The 17,765-nt window shown below is 39.5% G+C and overlaps 1 protein-coding gene across 1 annotated transcript in view; it reads right to left on the bottom strand.

Annotated features, from left to right (window-relative positions):
* Positions 1–17,765, bottom strand: part of rnd2 (Rho family GTPase 2) — a 31,239-nt gene extending 13,474 nt beyond the window's left edge. Inside the window, exons 1-2 of the mRNA XM_041976002.1 lie at positions 17,452–17,765; positions 17,023–17,110 (exon numbers count right to left, since the gene is read on the bottom strand). Coding sequence (XP_041831936.1) covers positions 17,023–17,110; positions 17,452–17,553 — 190 coding nt within the window. The 5' untranslated portion in view covers positions 17,554–17,765. The remainder of the gene's footprint in view (positions 1–17,022; positions 17,111–17,451) is intronic.

Raw genomic sequence — 17,765 nt, forward strand, 5'->3', positions numbered from 1 at the left:
TATTAATCTGTATCATCACGGCAGGATTGTCCTTTCTATTACTATTGCATGCTCATTGCAGATGCAGCTGAAAAGCAAACCGTTATGAATGAGGGGAACAGAAAAGTCTTTGCCTCAGGGCTTTCTAATGTGATCATGCACATATGGCAGGGAGTCAACAGCAACTAACAGCCTCATTAGGCCCTATAGGCGCTCTGAGAAACCGTCATCCACGCAACGCAGGGCAACAAAACACCCTCTGAAATGTCACCAAATCACCAAATTAAGGAAAAGTTTCTATGTCTTTTCTGTTCTCCTGCAGCTGTTTTCCTCTTAAAATCCACCTTCAAAGTACAAGCAAAACATTTCAAGTTGGGTTGGCAGAGTATCATAGCAACCTGGAGGGATGCAAATAGCTTCATTGTGAGACCGTGAAAGGAAGTTTGGAAGAGGAGAGCAGAGGTTCGAGGGGCTCATGGAGGCACTCTGGTGCATTGGTGATTAAAGAAGGTGCTAAAAGAGAGTATAAGAGTCTGTGCTCGGTTTTTGAAGAGGTGGAGCAAACTCTTCATTATCAGGGTTCCCGTCTGCATCGTGAACTGCTATGACTTCGATCTCCTCAATCAAGTTTAAACTCAAACAGAGATCAACACTGACAACTGCAGAGGCGTCCTTTGGGATGAGGTGGGTTTCCTTTGACCCAGTGTCCCACTCTTCTATACAACATGGCGTGTGTTTCATTATTTCAATATAAACCTGCAAAAAACTTTCTTCAACAATCTTACATCTAGAAAATAATATTGCTCCCACATATATAGCAGACGCCACTGACCTTATTCCCACAACAGAAATTGAGAACTCACATTCAGGAGGAAAAAAAAACACCTGGTATATGAACTATAAAGAAGGTTTCACACATATAGAGAATGTGGAAGGCTTTTAAAAATATCTTTATATTTTATCTTTATTTCTATAACATTCAAATAGTTTTGTTCTGTTCAAACTCAACAGCTGTGGATTCAAACAGGTTATAACCAGAAAGATTTTAAACAAAACCTAACTAAAATAATTGAGCATGATTTAAGAAAATGCAGGAAAGTTTCTGTTTAACACTTCCAGCATTAATTGTTGAATTACTTTCAATCTACTGAGTATTGGTGTGTGTTCATTTTTGTGCATAGTCTTGTATTATGTGAAATTTCCTCTTGTTTCCTTGCACATTTCCTCCATCTACCAAAATATTCAATATTTTCTTACGCCTGAAGTCTGCTGTCATTCTGTCCCCGATAACAAATTTATTTGTTATTTATTATTTATTTTTTGATTTGTAGTCATTGTCTGCAGTCTGGCATTCATGAGACACATTCAGGTGGTCCAAGATGTGGTTTTTAATGAATTTCATCTCAGAAATTATTGATTTGATTTGGAGTAATAGAAAAAAAGAAAAAAAAGTGGTGAGTTAAATTTTAAACTTGATGTGGCTGCGGTAGTTGCTGTGGAAGGATGCTCAGGTGTTGCATAGTGCAAGCAATGAGGACAAAATGCATAAAGCAGGAGATATTCTATTAATTATCCGAACAACTAACATGCCATTTCCGTCTTGATAGTAGGAATTAAAAATTGGCCCAAAATAAAAATAAAAAAATCTGAGTCATATTTGTCAGCTATTTATGTTTTTAGTTTTAATTAAATTGTTTTTAACCTTGTGGTTGAACAGAAAACTCTATTTCTGAGGACAGAATTGTTGTTTTCATTTTCTCTGGTGCTGCCCAGAGTACAGAGGAATAGCATTACCAAATTGTGAGGCGGTCGCAGAGCACCCGCTGGTTTATATCCTCTTTTTTCTGGAATAACAACCATTTAGAAATAACTCAGGGGTGTGACAGCAGGCTGCAATAATAACTGGCTGTTAGAATAGTCCAAAAGGCTTTCTTTATTATTGTACCTTGGATACAAGTTAGGTTTTCACCACTTTTCCTTGCTCATGTATGCTCTCTGAGCCAGAACCATAAAAAGAATAAATCTTAATATAGGTAAACTGATGAATAAAGTTTTATGACACACATGAGGTCATTATTACATCAGATCAGAAAAATTGTTTATTTCCAAAGAATTACTCTTAAATATTCATGCTAATATGGCCTGTGTTGGGACAAAGAGATAAATGTGTATAAGTTGATAGTAACAGGTCTGCTTGTTTATGATTTTATTCTAATTTAGTCATTACTGAAATGAGATGATTGCACCTGTGTTTGTAACTCATCAGTTTCAGGACCTCATCTGCAGAACTTGGCACACCCAGCATCTCTGTCACGTTTCCCAGCATTCGTTAAAGCAACGTTATACTACTAAAGGATCATAATCCAATGAATTCTAAAATTCTCTGATTTCTACAAACCTAAAATTATTGGACCATGAAAGGAGTTTTAAAATTGCAAAACTCTTGACATGAAATCCAGGTCAGACTGTGTGCAATATGTTAAAGCTAAAGATACATAAACAGACCATTTACAGTTTTGGTATGCTCAACACATGTTGTTTGCTAAAGCTGTATAGGAGCAGCTCGAGGCAATGTATCTGTCAGTGAAATAAACACTCAGCCCAGTGAAACAGGTCATTAATAAGCCTGTAATGAAGTGACTCCAGCTGGCCCGATCTCAGAACTGAGATGTATATATATATATATCTGTGGGTGCTCTTTCAGTATAACTCAGAAGGGCCCAGACACCTGCTCACATGTACAAAGATCTGTAATAAAGATGACTGTGTCAGGTTTACAAAAGCATTAGCATGCAAGGGCAGAGGAGGTGACACAGGGTTAAATGCCCATTAACTTTTCATGTCTACAGCCTTCGCATTGGAGATATTGATCCCTGCACTTGTAGGAAGTCCAGCCTTTGAAGCACGTTTCATGGATCTGCTCAGAGTGTCAAGCTGATGCCCACATGGAGGTTGGAGGTTTCTAAAGCAGGAGGGATGACCAAAGTACTGATATCGGACAGAGCAGCAGCACTGCTGGCTGTTTTCAAGATGTCTCAGGGGTATAGAGAAGGAAAAGTGTGCCTGCTCTCAGTTTCCCTCAGTCCCAGCCCCTCTTTTATAATCACACACATTCACTTTCATCCCACCAAAGTAGCAGCTATGCATTTCATCTCCTGTTGTCTGATCTCTGTGTCTCTCTCTCAGGCTCTGGTTCATGCTGCACGTTGCTTTGAAGGATCACTATTCTTCTTTTTCGCTCACTTCTTCTGTTGATCTAAACACATATCCTTTGTCTAGTTTTACATTGGTTTTCTCCTGTGAGCTGTTCGAGGAAAGACTAAAAAGTTGTGTGGCAGTCTATGACAATCTCAATTCCTTGGAGATGCTCATATGTTTGGATGTCACAATACAAACACTAGCTGGCATTTGTTTAGGTGAGAAAAACAAAAAGCTGTGAATGACTGCTTTTGATGTACAGAGAGCACATACACAACCTGTTTATTTTTTATCTGAAGTTCACCACAACCAGCAGTCAAATCAACAGAAGCAGTTTAGACACAAAGTTGAAAATAAGGCCAGATGTACTTGAATATAATGTGTGCTTTTGAACCCCAGGTGATTTTAATATCTCAGTGTATATACTAAGAGAAGGGATCAACAGAGGAAATGTTTTTAAAAAGAAAGGAGGCTTGTAGGAAAACCCAAGGTTGATAAGATTGATTAGCAGCTCCTGCTTCAAAGGGACACACAGATAAAAAAAAGTGACCACAAATGAAATTGAATCAAATATTAACGTGGTCACACAATCAAACTGGTGATTTACTGACCTTGCTGAATATCTTGCTTTGATCTCTGCAGCGGGCACAGTCTGTTCAAAAAGCTTTGTATGATATCAACATATGATAAGACAAGTTATCCTGCGTTAACTTTTTACTGTATATGACTGAAGCGACCTCCAGATAAATGTTCATATAACAAAAATATTCACACCAGTTAGTCTCTGCAGCAACGAGCAGGTTTTAGGTGTGATGATAATCAAGTGGCAGAGTAGATGATGCTACCATCAGTTAGACAAAAACTGTTCAGAATTTCTTCAATGGTAAAAACAGAAAATAAAGAAACTTACTTGATTTAAAATTAGATGGATTTACCAGGAATGCATGAAGTTTACAGGTGGCTGTAGTTTTTTTTCTCTCTTTTTTTATGACTGCCCTTTTTCAAGCACTTTCCAACAATGATTTTCCTGACAATTCTGTGTGGCAAACCTTCTGCTGCCCTGCATAACTGTCTGCCATCATATTATTCATCAGCCAAGTAGTCATTTGGATTCCTAGAAACCTCAGACACGTCCGAGGCAAAAAAGCCAGGTGTCACACAAACCTCATCACAAAATAATGCTTTTTAAAGATAGTCACAGTGTTTGCCTCCAAGCTATTATTATTTCCTAACACCAACAGAGCAGTTTGATGAATTGCCTTGCCCAGTTCTGTTACCTAAACATAACCAGTGAGTGAAAATTAAAGGAAAAAAACACTTTGAAACTAGAACTGTGAGAAAACAAATGATCTCACAGTGAGTTCCAACTTCAGTAACCTGGAAAACGTTCCAGTGGGTGGAGGCTTTGCTGTTGGCTAATGAGGCACCTCCTCAATAAATTTAGGAGGCCAATGTGAATAAAGTTGAAATTTTACACATTTATACTTTCTGGAAACAATAAATGCCCCCTTGCATCTTGGAGAAGAATGATGACATGGTGGAGAACTACAAATACCTGGGTGTGGACATTCACAGTAGAATGGACCAGAATGCCAACATCTTGGCTGTGCAAAAGAAGGGGATGAGCAAACTTTATTTCCTGAAGAATCTGAGATCCTTCAACATTTGCAATAAGATGCTGGATAATTCTGTTGTTTGTTGTTGCCAGCGTCTCACAGCTGGGGAGCAGCATTGGAGCCAGCAACAAGAACAAACTTAAAACTATGATGGACTACCCTGACCGTCCTTTCCAGAGCACACTGGACAGACAGTCCAGACAGAGTTCTTTTCTCCATGAGACTTATGCAGCTCTGGTGTCACAATGGATGTTACTGAAGATCATCATTACTGCCATAGACAATAACACTGTGCAACAGGTTTCTTTGTCAGAGACTCTGGACTCTTAACTGTTTAATTCTGTTTCTTTCATACACCACTACAACTCATTATTACACATCTTCAATTTTTTAATCCCATATTTTACAGTTTTACCTCAATATTTGTAAATTGTATATTGGATAGTAGTTTTTTTGTTTGTTTCTTGTTTCTTGTTTTTTTTGCATTACATATTATTCTAGGCTCATTTCCTATTCATAGGAACTTCATTCTCATTCTTCCCTTCTATTCATTCCTATAATGGTGTTGCAACAGCTCAGTTTCCCAGTTTAGGAACATTAAAGCATCTCTGTTTCTGATTCTCAAATGGTAAAGTTTTTCTCTGCTCGTTGGGCTGCATTTTGCATCAAGTAAGTGGTGGCACCAAAGAAGTATTTACTATTTTTGCATACAATTTGTGTGATTAACTCTCAATTTGAGCTTTGAAGTTAAGTAATATCAAGCAGATGTATGACATGAGTATCCCCCAAGTGAGCTTGTAAGTAAACTACAGTGGCACACAACAGTGAGAAATATTAAAGATTTATTTTGGAGGGGGAGGGTCTCTTTGTTTTGGCCTGATGAGCAATAAAGATCCATGCAAGTTGTAGGTATAAATTGTTTGCTCTGAAGTGTATCAAAGCAACACTAACTTTCTGACTTTAAAACTTAAAGCTTCTGACCCGTTTTGATGGCGTGCTCCCATTCAACATGCACATTCCTGGAGGGCAGAGTCTCAAAGCTGAGAAACTACACTTCACAACTTTTTTTACACCTTTTTTTCTGTCTGGATAAAACTCAGAGAAGTAACAGGATGCAAGAATTACAATTAATTAGGGCTTGCCAAAGTGAGAAAATCTGGTTCAGCAGTGGAGCTTTAACAACATTAAAATAGTTCTTATTTTTATGCTATTCCACAATAATGAAAAAATACTAATATAAACATTATATTGCATTCCTACCAATAGATCCAATAGAAAATAGAAAAGCATCTTCATCTTGCAAAGAACTTAAATAGGAAATAAACTAGCAACATGAGTTTTTTTATTATTATTATTGATTTTACAGCACTATTTCCACAGTTTTGAGAGCTCACAAGTTAGCTGCCAACATTAAAATGACCTCCACAGACCTTCTAATTCTTTTGACAACCAGTGATTAAGATGCATCAATGAATTCCAGTCTGAAAAGCTCCCAATTTTACTCAAAGACCACCACACATACACACAAGGGATTCAAATTCAACTCTATATTTTTCTGAAAATGGCAATCACATCCTTTATTTCTACTCCTACACATCATTCAAGTTCATACTCCCCTTTTGAAACTTGTATTCCAACTTGAAGATTTTCATTAAATCTTGTAATAACACTGTGACCGACACTTCTCTGTCCTCAGCTGTCATTCTGATATAAAAGAAGGAATAAGAATTTCAGTCAGAGGCTGCACAGGCATATGAAAGAAAAACTTGCGAGTGGAATAGGACACCCCAAGCTCCATCAGCTCCACTTCCTCCAGTGTATAACCATCCAAACACATCCCTATCATGGTACTATCTATACCCAAGCCCATTTTGCAATCTCCAAGGGAGGTCACCAGGGAGACATGGCATTGCTTCAAGTGCAATTTCACTCCCACAAAAGCCGCAGCAGCAGCGAGAAAAGGAGCTTTTGGATGCTGTTTATAAATAAAGTCATCCATAAATGATGGGATCTGTCTAGTGTGTGAGCGAGGTGCAGGTGGGGGGCGAAAGGATGGAGGTGAAATACAGCCTCACTCCCTGTATCTCCTTATGCTCGGATGGGCTGCAGATGGATGCTGAGAGAGTTTTGCTCTTGAGGAGGTGGGGGGCCTGAGGGACTGTGTGCTAGCTTTGGGAGCGGCAGAACCAGTCAGTGTGGCTGTTTGAAGTGAGATGATCAGAGCTGGCGCAGCATTGGTTACTGTTGCACCGAGCGGAGGGAGTGGACCGCGAGAAAACATATAGAGCCACAGATCCCTGGGTGGGTTTCCTGTGTGCCTGGATGACTGAGGCATCTGCTGCTGCTGATACTGATGCAGCTGCTGCAAGTGAATAGGAACAAATTTGTGGTTGAGCATCAAGGTGGATTAGTCTGTGTCTCTTGCTGAAGTGCATGAACATTGCTGGAGGTTACATGCTCATGCATTCACATTTCTGCTCCAAGTAATAGTAGTTCGTCTTTTACAGAGTGTTGCAGATCAAACATAAGAATGTGATGAGCACAGATCTGTCAAAGTTCTTCATCTGAAAATATGAATGAAAACGGCCACAAAAAGCTTAAAATATAGAAATTAAGAAAGCTGCAGTTTATTTGGTCACACTGGTGAAGTATCTTCAAGGGCATAAGATGTGTCAACAGCTTCCACTGCTCTGTGGCATTGATCATTTCTCTTAAGGTCAAACAAGACAGTTTGAACAATTAAAGTGCACTTCCTCCACCTTTTAATAAAACTGACAACAGGACTACATTAAATTCCCAATAGGACTTTTTTAAAATTGGCATATATAACCGAAAGCTCAGGGTGTAATAAAAGGCTGCACTAGTGTCGCCAGCGACATTTGTGTGTCTGCCTCCCTAAGGACCAGAGTAGGTCAGGTCCCAAGGGTGTCACCAACAAACCTTACTCACATCACAAAGCCTCTGAGGGTGGGGTGGTGGATGGGAGTGGGAAAAGCACAGATGTATACTTCTCTTTCTGTCTACTCCCTTTTGTCCCCTCTTTTCTAGTTTTTAATCTAGTGAGCACTTTCTGCTCTCACAACATACTCATGATAGCCCACCCATGCCTTCCATACTTGATTCTCAGCCCTTTACTCCCCCAATTTCTGTGCTTATTGCTCAGGGCAGCAGATGCACTTTCCAGCCTGACTGTGCCCCTGCTCCCACCCGAACGCCCTTCAACAGCCCCCATTATGCCTCAAGCCAGCTGGGAAACAATAGGAAGGGTCACAAGCTCAGAGCTGTAAGAATTCCCATACACAAACTCACTCAATCATGCACATGCCAACACATATATGCAGTCATACGTATCACACATGGACATTTTCTTTTTTATCTATTGTTTGATTTTATTGTTCCTTTTGCGATGACTTAACTGTGGGGAACCAATATACAGAGTCAAAGGGCTCTGATTTTAGAGGAATTATTATGCGCATTTGTAGTTTTGTATTGGTTTATGGTGGAATTGTACAGACAACTTTGCCTGATTCAATTTGTTATCTCCCCTCAGTGTTATCCCCCCCACTGTTACAAACATGTCACTTTAGTTTCACTCTGTCTAGCACCCTTCTTCCAAAAAGCCAACTTTTTTATGATTGACTAGTTTCCATAAACCTTTTCAGAAGTTGCACAAAACGCTTGAAAGCTGTGCTGTCTGTACTTTACAGGTCTGCTGTGCCAATCGCCAGCAACCATAAAGAAATCCATGATGAGCTCCTGGTAGTTCAGCACAAAAAATATAGAGCCATCTGAAGCCTGGGTTTTGCCTTAGGAGACTTACTTTTACCCTTGTTTAGCTAATCTGAAAGTTTTACCTGGTTAAAATACACAATCAAGATTTTTGACCAAATAATCAGATAACAATCAAATAAAGTTTGGTGAATCTGTAGCTTTAATGAAACAAATGATAACAACAATGCAAAAATGTCAAAGAGTTACTTGTAGTTCACCAAGAGCTTCAGTAATCTCCTCAAAGGCACATGAACATAAAGATGGAGCATTTAGTAAGGAAGTATAGGAAGGCAGCAACCAAAGAATAAGGAGAATGACTAAATTTGAAGTCAATATTCAATAGGTACAATTAAAAAAAAAAAAAACATTTGTAGTCACTATTGAGAACCACAACTAATTCCCTTTTATTTTCATATGTGTGGGCTTTATCTCTTTTTTGTGCTTGCTAAACAGTACATTTTATCTGTCTATTCTTTTATTATTATTAAGTCTTCTCTGGCAAAAGCGCATAACAAGGCTGAAGACAGGGCTTGTAATGTGTAAACCATCAAAACCCTTTAATGTTCCTTTTTCTTTACACAGAACTGAAAGTCTCCTTTTAATCCTGTGCAGTTAATCTTCACTTCCTATTAACTTATCGCTTTGATTTTTACAATGGGACATTAACTAAGTAAAAGCTAAACGCAGCCTATCAGCAGCGTGCAGTGCCGTTTAGTAGCGGAGGTGGCATTTAAGCAGATTATACACTTTTGCCGGGTAGTATGCATTAAGATGACAGTAAATGGAAACTAAGATGTGGAGAAAGAATGTGTCTCCACTCAGAACCGTATCCATGGACACATTTACAGGCTCATCTGAGTGAAGTAAGAGGTCAGAAGGAACAGGGAGTTACATCCTCTGGGGCCTCCCAGAAGTGCTTGTTTCATTGTTTATGGGTGAGTGGCCGTATGGGCTACTCTGAACTTTTTGTATGCATTTAAAAGTGGGTAAAATGTAGGCGCAAGCAGGAGTGTTTGAGTATATGTGTCTGGGAGCATGTGTGTTGCTGTGTGTCTCTGTTTCACTTAGGATAGCAGATATCCTCTGTGGTAATTACACATCTGCCCACTGCCCCCCCTGCATACACTGCCCTGACTGCCGGTAATCTCAGTGCAATGCTCCACCGTCACTAATGTGTTATCAGAGACATAGAGAGCATGGACAAGGGAAAGAAAAGAAGGGAGGATGAATAGATATAATTGACAATGCACAACCAAAAATTTTACTTGGCCCTATAGCTTGCTGTATTTTCTGTTGCAGTTTCATCATCTCCTCTAAAAACTATGGTATTCCAGTTTTTGTTTTTTTATCCTCTGTAATATGTGATTCACAGAATGTTGTTAAAGAACTTAGGCATCCAGCACCATGGTGCAGTGAAGTGCAGCACTGGATATGAGACCATCGTTTTTTCAAGAAATTTCAGAGCTGGGAATAATTTGCAAAGGAGGAAAAAGGCAGAGTAAAAGATTCATTATGATTCATCACTGGAATTTAAAAATAATCATAGTTATTTATAACATGAGGAATGCATGCATCCTTTTTTCTGAAACTACCATTTCGCTTTGCTGTTTGATTTATTTGTTGGTTTAACTACTGACTTTAGTCCCAGGGATTATGGTGAAGCCTGCCAGAGAGAGAGACAGCAGGCTCATCCCAAACCTGACGCCAGGTGGTGAACATTAAGGAGCCAGAAGATATAGATTTTCTGTTACTTTTTCAGGCTCATGAAGTCTAGGAGGACAGAACGGTAATTCCTCTGTCCAAAAATACTCTTACAAGCATTCCAGCATCTGTGTATGAAAGTTGGGAGGCCTGGCACAAAAACCCAGATGTATTTCAAACTGTTGCAAGCGTCCAACGGGGCAGAAACAAATCCAGCAGCATTATTCCAAATTCTACCCAGCTGCTCTCTGGTTCACACATCAGCTGGATATGAAAACATTCATTAAATTTGTATGGTGGTTTCTTTCACAAACACAGTACAAAAATATTACACCTGACGTGCATTTTCATGCGCCATCAAGCCTGCAGCCTTGTTTGTATGTCTGTGAAGGTGTTTTGAGCTGAAAGCTACCCATATGCTCACATGCTTGCAATGTCAACAATAACATCCTGATACTTCATATGTTCACCATGGAATCCGTCTGTTCCGGTTTTCAAGGCTTTTGTCAGTCCAATCAAGATATTTCACTCAAATTCATTAATGTTGACATAAATAAAGAAAATATCTGGGGAACAAGGCAAGTTTATTTGTATAGCACATTTTCTGTACAAGACAATTCAAAGTGCTTAACATAAAACATTAAAACATTAAAAGCATTACAGTGGGGTGCAGAAGCATCATGTAAACACCTCTGCTATCTGATCGACCTTGAATTGAATGGCATTGCTATGTGATCAAGAAGGGTGGTTTAAAGCTTTCCACTATCTGATTAACAGGAAAAAAAAAACATGTATACACTCATTTCTATCATTTCTCTGTGTGTGTGTGTTTGTGCGTGTGTTCTTCCTGTGCATGCTTGAACCACGGGAGGGGTCAGGTGATATGAGTTTCAGGAAAGACTTGAAAAAAGAAACAGCAGCGAAACTGTGGTGGATACAATTTTTTTGTTGGAAACAGAAAAAGTTAATGATTATTAAGTGTCTCTGTGGTCAAAATGCTCAAAACAAGTTGTTCAGGCATAAATTTATACAATTTTATAAAATCTCACTCTTCTTTTTCAGTATCAGTACAGACTGCGCATGTCAAAAGTGTTACGACTGTATTAAAAACACAAGTGATTGCATCACTTTCTCTTGCGTCCATGTAAATATTTCAGCTGGAAACTCTGATCAGACTGATTTCAATCAGATAGAAAAAGAAGTTTCCATGTAAATGAAGCTGCTGACTAACAACATGACACATAAAAATGCTTCTGAAATCATTGCTATGTTCTTTGCTAAACTGAAATACTACTACAATAAGTCTTCACACAACAATTTTCCTCAATTTTTTCCCCATTCATGTTTAATCCATTTAAGGGTTCAAATTACTCCAGCAAGTTTCTCAAGGTGCTCCAGGAAATCCGCTCCCACACCCAGGACAGGTGTGAGAAATCATCTATCTAATGCAGGGGTGCCCAAATTTTTGCCTCCAAGGGCCAAAGTGAAAATGTACCAATGAGCTGCTGGCCAAGCACAGCAATTTTAAGAGTGAAACACAAATAGATCTAAATCATAGTTCTTTTAATTATTTTTCATGCATGCAAATGCATTCTGTTCCATAAGTGCAAATAACACTCTTCAAATGTTAAAATGGCAAAATAACAATAAAGGACAACAAACAATAATTGCAGGCACAAAATTGTAATCAAATATAGTGCAAAATGTCATCAACAACAAACAAGGCAAATTGCTTAAACTAGTAGGACAAATGAAGCTGATCTTTGGACATTAGCCTTTCAATGTTAGCTCGCCTGGCTCACCGACAGGGCGAGTGCGTCATTAAGGTGTGAATCAATCTTTAAAGTCTGACATACTCAAAATAGTTTTGATATCTATTTGGAGGGCCAGTCGTAATGGTTTTGGCACCCCTGGTCTAGTGACTCCTCTATGGCTCTGGACTTCCAACCAGCTGGTCTTGCCTGGAGAACTTCTAAAGGGAGGCACTCTGACAGAAACCTCTATCAACTGACCATCTCAGCTGGTTCATCTCAGCGCGGAAAAGCAGCAACTCTAAGCTAGTCCTGGTTATCAGACAGAAGAAGCTGAAACCAATCTAGGAAAACACTCAATCACCCCGAAAGAGCTGAATTGTGACCTCTAGATCCCTAAAACAGAAACCTTCCTTATCAAGTCTTGAAGTTAATATAGCAGCCTCCAGAGTAAAAAGCTTATCCAGTAACTCTACAAACATCTGTACACAGAGAGTGATGATTTTCATCATTTTTGTGATTTTCATTAGAGAAACTTTCTTTTTCTGACATTTTAATTCATTCTGACTTTATCTTTGATAAAGCAAACTATCTTTTGAGATTATCCCATTTGTTCCATAAAAAGATGAGCAGGTTTCATCTTTTGAAAGAAAAGAAAAAATGCTGAGTCACAGTTTTTCACTGTGTTTACTCATTGACTGAAACTGTCATGCAGACATTGTTTTTCATTGCTGGGGAGTGCCTTCTCTCCTAACTATGAATCATCTAAACAGGTCTGGTTTAGGCAGTTATTGCCACAGGCAGGTAAAGCAAAGAATGGCAAACAACTTTCAGGGCTCAGGCTCCATGTCTACATTCATGCTTTTGAACAGCAATTGAAAGGATGTTGTCATCCTTCCTTTGGGATGATGACAAAAAAACAAAACAAAACGATGTATTCAACATCAGCAGATCCAACCATCAAAGCTCATACTAAAATAAGAACTTTTAAGGAGTAAAGCTAATAGAAATGTTGGTTTTGACTCATTTAACGCCTTGTCTGGTAACTCCTAAGATAACAATATACCCACTACCCGCATCATATCAGATCTCAGCACTTTTTGAGCATCTTCCATCTCCAGTGAGCTGTAGGTTTGAGGGCAAAGGGGAGTGTCTGTTCGTTTTATGTCTGCTCTGTTCTGTGGTTGTAGTTCACTTATTGTCCATTAAAGATTAATCAAGTGGAAAGTGTTGAGTATCAGAAAGCCCACTGAACACAGCATGTTTTTACAGGCAGCTGGATGGCCTACCGGTCCACTGCCCCGAGAATGTGCAGCTTAAAGAGCATAAAGTCGGCAGGAATGTTGAAAAGTCAGTATGAGAGGAATGAAACTCTCATGCCAGACTGTGAGTGCGAGCACTGGGAGCATTGGCACTGGGAGTAGTGTTAGATAATCTAAATGTCAGTCATTATCTCACAAGTAAAAAACAATCACAAGGAAGCTTTGTGATGATGAGCTAAAATCTAGAAACTAAAACACAAAACAAAGGAGAAATCTTATTGTAGAAAATGGGCTGAAACATAAGCAATTATCTGACATTTTCATGAAAACAATTATCTTTGAGTCAAAGCAAGGCTTCAAGAAAGCCTTTATCATTATTATGCTGTGACTGCCCAGTGTTAGCCATGTTTATTGCAGAAAAACATCTTCACCGGCACAGCAAGTAATGCATCTCATCACAGCACTTTGTTAGGAAATAAAACAAAAGAATTGGATGTTAAAAATGGAATAAAATAACCAATATTATGAAACAGACATAGAAAGAAAAGAAAAGATCACAGGACGCAAATGATACACACACAAGCACTAAATTACAAGTAATCTAAAAATGTCAAACACAAAACAAGTGATTAGCAGAAAAGACATCCGCAAAAGAACACAAGAAAAACTATGTTCTTGTAGTTGGCTTCTGTGAAAAATACTCCAGCATGACTAAACGGAATGTACAAATTTCATGAGGGAATGGGGTCAGGCATACATGGGACAGCTGTGAACAAAAACAGAAAGAGACACAAGTGTGCTTCTGTAAGAACTTTGGGGAAACCCGGCCTGGCATGACTGGGACATGTAAGAGACAGCATGCTTGCCTTTTAGCGGGGTATTAGTCTCAGGCCAAGGCTACAGGGAATCTTTCCCAGGCACTCTTACCATATTGGGAAGTGGATGAGTGCATCAATACCTCAGGCACTGTAAAAACCCAGACTGGCTGACTACCAAAGGGGCCCACAACTGCCAAAGCATTGGCAGTTATCACTAATGGCCCTCTGACAAGTTATCACTGAGCTGCATTGACATTTTGACTGTTTGACAGCTTGAGTTTTTTAAAGAGTCAATTAAACTAGAGATACAAGCAGTGGTGAACCAGACTTGACCGTCCATCACTATGTGGCTGCGCACTGATGTAACACGAGAGATTTTTTTAGATTCTTTATAATTCTCTGAACTGTCAAAATTTAGTCAAAATAAAAATATATATAAATGTTTAAACCTCTTCGGGGGATGCAGTAAAAACAGAAAAATTCAAATTAAAAGTAATAGCCTCAATTAGATGAACAGCTCATCCCTGTTCCCACTCCTGCAAGGACTAGACCTTGAGGAAGAGCTTCTGTCCTGCATCAATGAAAGCAAGGAACTTTTATTTTTTATTTTATTACCAATGCAGCATAGCCATACCAGAGAAACATGAGCCAGGCGAGATGCCGCAATAGTCTCGCTTCCAACAGAGATCAATAATGTTTTGTGAAAAGATCCAGACCACAGCAGGCAGACTTCACCAGCAATTAAAGAGAAGACAAGACTTTATGTGAGGGCTGGGAACATAAAAACACATGTATGTATGCAGGGTTGAGGAGTGCGGCAGGTGGAAGGCTGAATGATGCAAATGTCACATTAAAAAGGAAATATGTGTTACCTTTTTGCTACTATTCACTGTGGATGGTTTAATCATGACTAGATGTAATTAAAAAGGAAGGCTCTGTTAGTACTGTTACTTATAAGTTATTTTATTTTTGGAAAGTCTTGCTTTCTTCTCCCTGAAAGGTCAGAGCTATTGGGGCAGCTTGCAAAATAACTCATGGAGCAAATTCATAAAACTGTACCAAAGTTTAACCAAATGCTAAGCATCTCATACATCTGACAGTAGCACCGAACATGGGAATCTAAATGTTATTTTCATAAATGTTACCTTGAATGACCTTAAAAAGGGTCAACTGGTGTTGATGCTGCTTAAAACGCAGATCTAGACAACACCAGCTAAAGGAGAAGAAGATAAAGCAACTGAAAAAGAAAGAAAGGAAAGAAAATAATCTGTTTCTAAATGAGGATTGATCACAGACGGGTTATTTTCTACAGATGAAAGCCTTTTTCATCTAAATGTTAGACTTTTTTTCTAGAAAAAATATGAACATCTGTGAATCAGTGAATAATAGGATCTCTGAATGAACACACATTTGCCCTGCGGGCTGGGTGACGTCATGTTTGCTGTGAGCTGGGCGGCTCCTGACTGAAGATTAAAGCCTACCATTGCCAAAAGTGGTTTTGGGTTTTAAAGATGGACAGAAGCTCAACACCCCCACTGCATCATTAGCCTCTTACATCTGAGAGATAAAGAACTCTAAATTGTGGCCCCAGGCCCCAGAGGACTCTGACCCCTGAGTGACAGCTCAAACAGATTTCCCTTCAGGGTCGACATGAGGTTCAACAAAAAAAAAAAAAAAAAACAACATTCTTTCCCTGACTTTCTATGTGACATAGAAATACTCCCATCCTCTTTCCCGGAAGATAGTTTTAAGTTTAGGAATGTTTATGATAAAAGAAAAAAAATCCCTCTGGGAGGATCCAATATACAGTTGCTAAGCCTTGTCATTGGTCATATGGCTGGCTGGCAGGATTCGAACTGGCCTGAGATTGCTTTGACGTGCAGAGGGGTAGCTCAGAGCAGTAAATCCATCTGCACTGACAAGAGCGGGTTAGAGGAAGATTCTCTTGGCTATTCACACCCTGACAGCCAAATCTACATCCTTATCAAAACACAAGAGTCTGTACCCCTGAGTCATAAAAAGTCCCACTCTGATGGTGCAACACTGCAGACGCAAACTTAAAAAGATACACCTACACTGATGTCACCAACAGTTGTTATTCAGAGTGAATCGGCTTGCTTAAATTGGACATTTTTCATTTTATTCAGAGCTGGGAAAGCCCAGATGGACATTTTCAACATCACATGTCACTACAACGCATCAATTGAAACCATGATGAATGAATCCTTCTGAATGAATTTCCTTTGGGGCTAAGGAATGTGGACTGGCCAGCTGTGTAAACTCCACAAAAGTCACCCTTTTAATTAATGATTCATTAACACACTAAATCAAATATGCAAAGAAAGTCAAGCTCAGCAACAAAGTTAATGGTCTTTGTGTTGGAAAACGCAACAAATGAATAAAAATCAATCAAGGCAACGGTCCAAATATCAAATATTTGACCCTACTGTTGAATAGATGTTAGCTAGCCTGCATCCATCTAAATTTGATGAAAACACTTAAACAATCAGAGCAATTACTGGTCCCTTCAGGCCCATCCTGTCTGCATTATCCATGCCCTCACCCCCTTCTCTTCCCCAGAGCTGCCTGACCCTGGGCCAGAGCATGGGAAGAGTCAGCCACACAGTGTACTGCAGAGGGAGGAATGCAAACACAGGACACACACATAGAGACATGGCTGGCACCAAAGTCCCCCAGAAATAGCAGATTCCACAATATATAAAAATATAAAAATAAACATCTAAAGCTAACTGAGTCAAAGCCATTTGTCAAAGTGATTGCTCGTGGAAAAGCTGGAGAGGGGAGATGGAGGTTGTCCTCCCACAGTCAAAGCCAACAATCGGCACCATGGACAGGCTGGGAGGAGACTGATTTGATGTCAGCAGCCTTTCAGAAAAGGCGCACACAGATTATGAACTTGTCTTACCTGATGTATCCCACATATTCAGCTCAATCCGATGCTTGTCTATCTCAAAACTGGCTGTGTAGTTTTCAAACACTGTGGGCACGTAGTTCTGAAACCAAGAGATTTGTTTGAGTTATCCAGTTAACATCACAATAGCAAAATTTTTAAGAGAAATGTATCTGATAATTACTGTCAAATTTCTTAGTAATGTGGTCAAAATGCAAATAGACTAACAAGCTCACATGGTATAGGAAACAACTCTGTCTCCTGAAAAGAAGCCCTAAAAGGACTGATATTGTGAATTTACTTCCTATTCTTTCCCTGTGTGGCAGGTGGATGTAACCTGAGTAAGAGCTAAAGTTGAGCTTGTTTGTTTTTACGTGTCATTAACTCCTGATCTCACTCTCATACAGAATAAAAAGCCAAAGTTTAGACTTTTCGCATACCCACCTCTGGATAGCAGTCCTTGGCAAAAACGTGCAGGAGCGCCGTTTTCCCACATTGCGTATCTCCGACCACCACGATCTTACAACGGCTGCCAAGACTGTCCATGGTTAGTCCGTCAGACGTGAATTCTTGACTCGGGGAGCGATTGCATCCACCATCCGATTTCGAACGCAACAGAATGGCCACTGATCATAAAAAGGGCGCAAATGCATGCGCCGAGCCGGTGCGCTTTATTCACCTTCCAGTCCGACGCGCAACGCTGTGGTTTCTGACTCACTCAGTCAGAACTGGTCGGACTCACACATAAAGCATCCCTG

This window comes from Melanotaenia boesemani, chromosome 2, assembly GCF_017639745.1.
Source record: "Melanotaenia boesemani isolate fMelBoe1 chromosome 2, fMelBoe1.pri, whole genome shotgun sequence".
In the NCBI taxonomy this organism is placed as follows: domain Eukaryota; kingdom Metazoa; phylum Chordata; class Actinopteri; order Atheriniformes; family Melanotaeniidae; genus Melanotaenia; species Melanotaenia boesemani.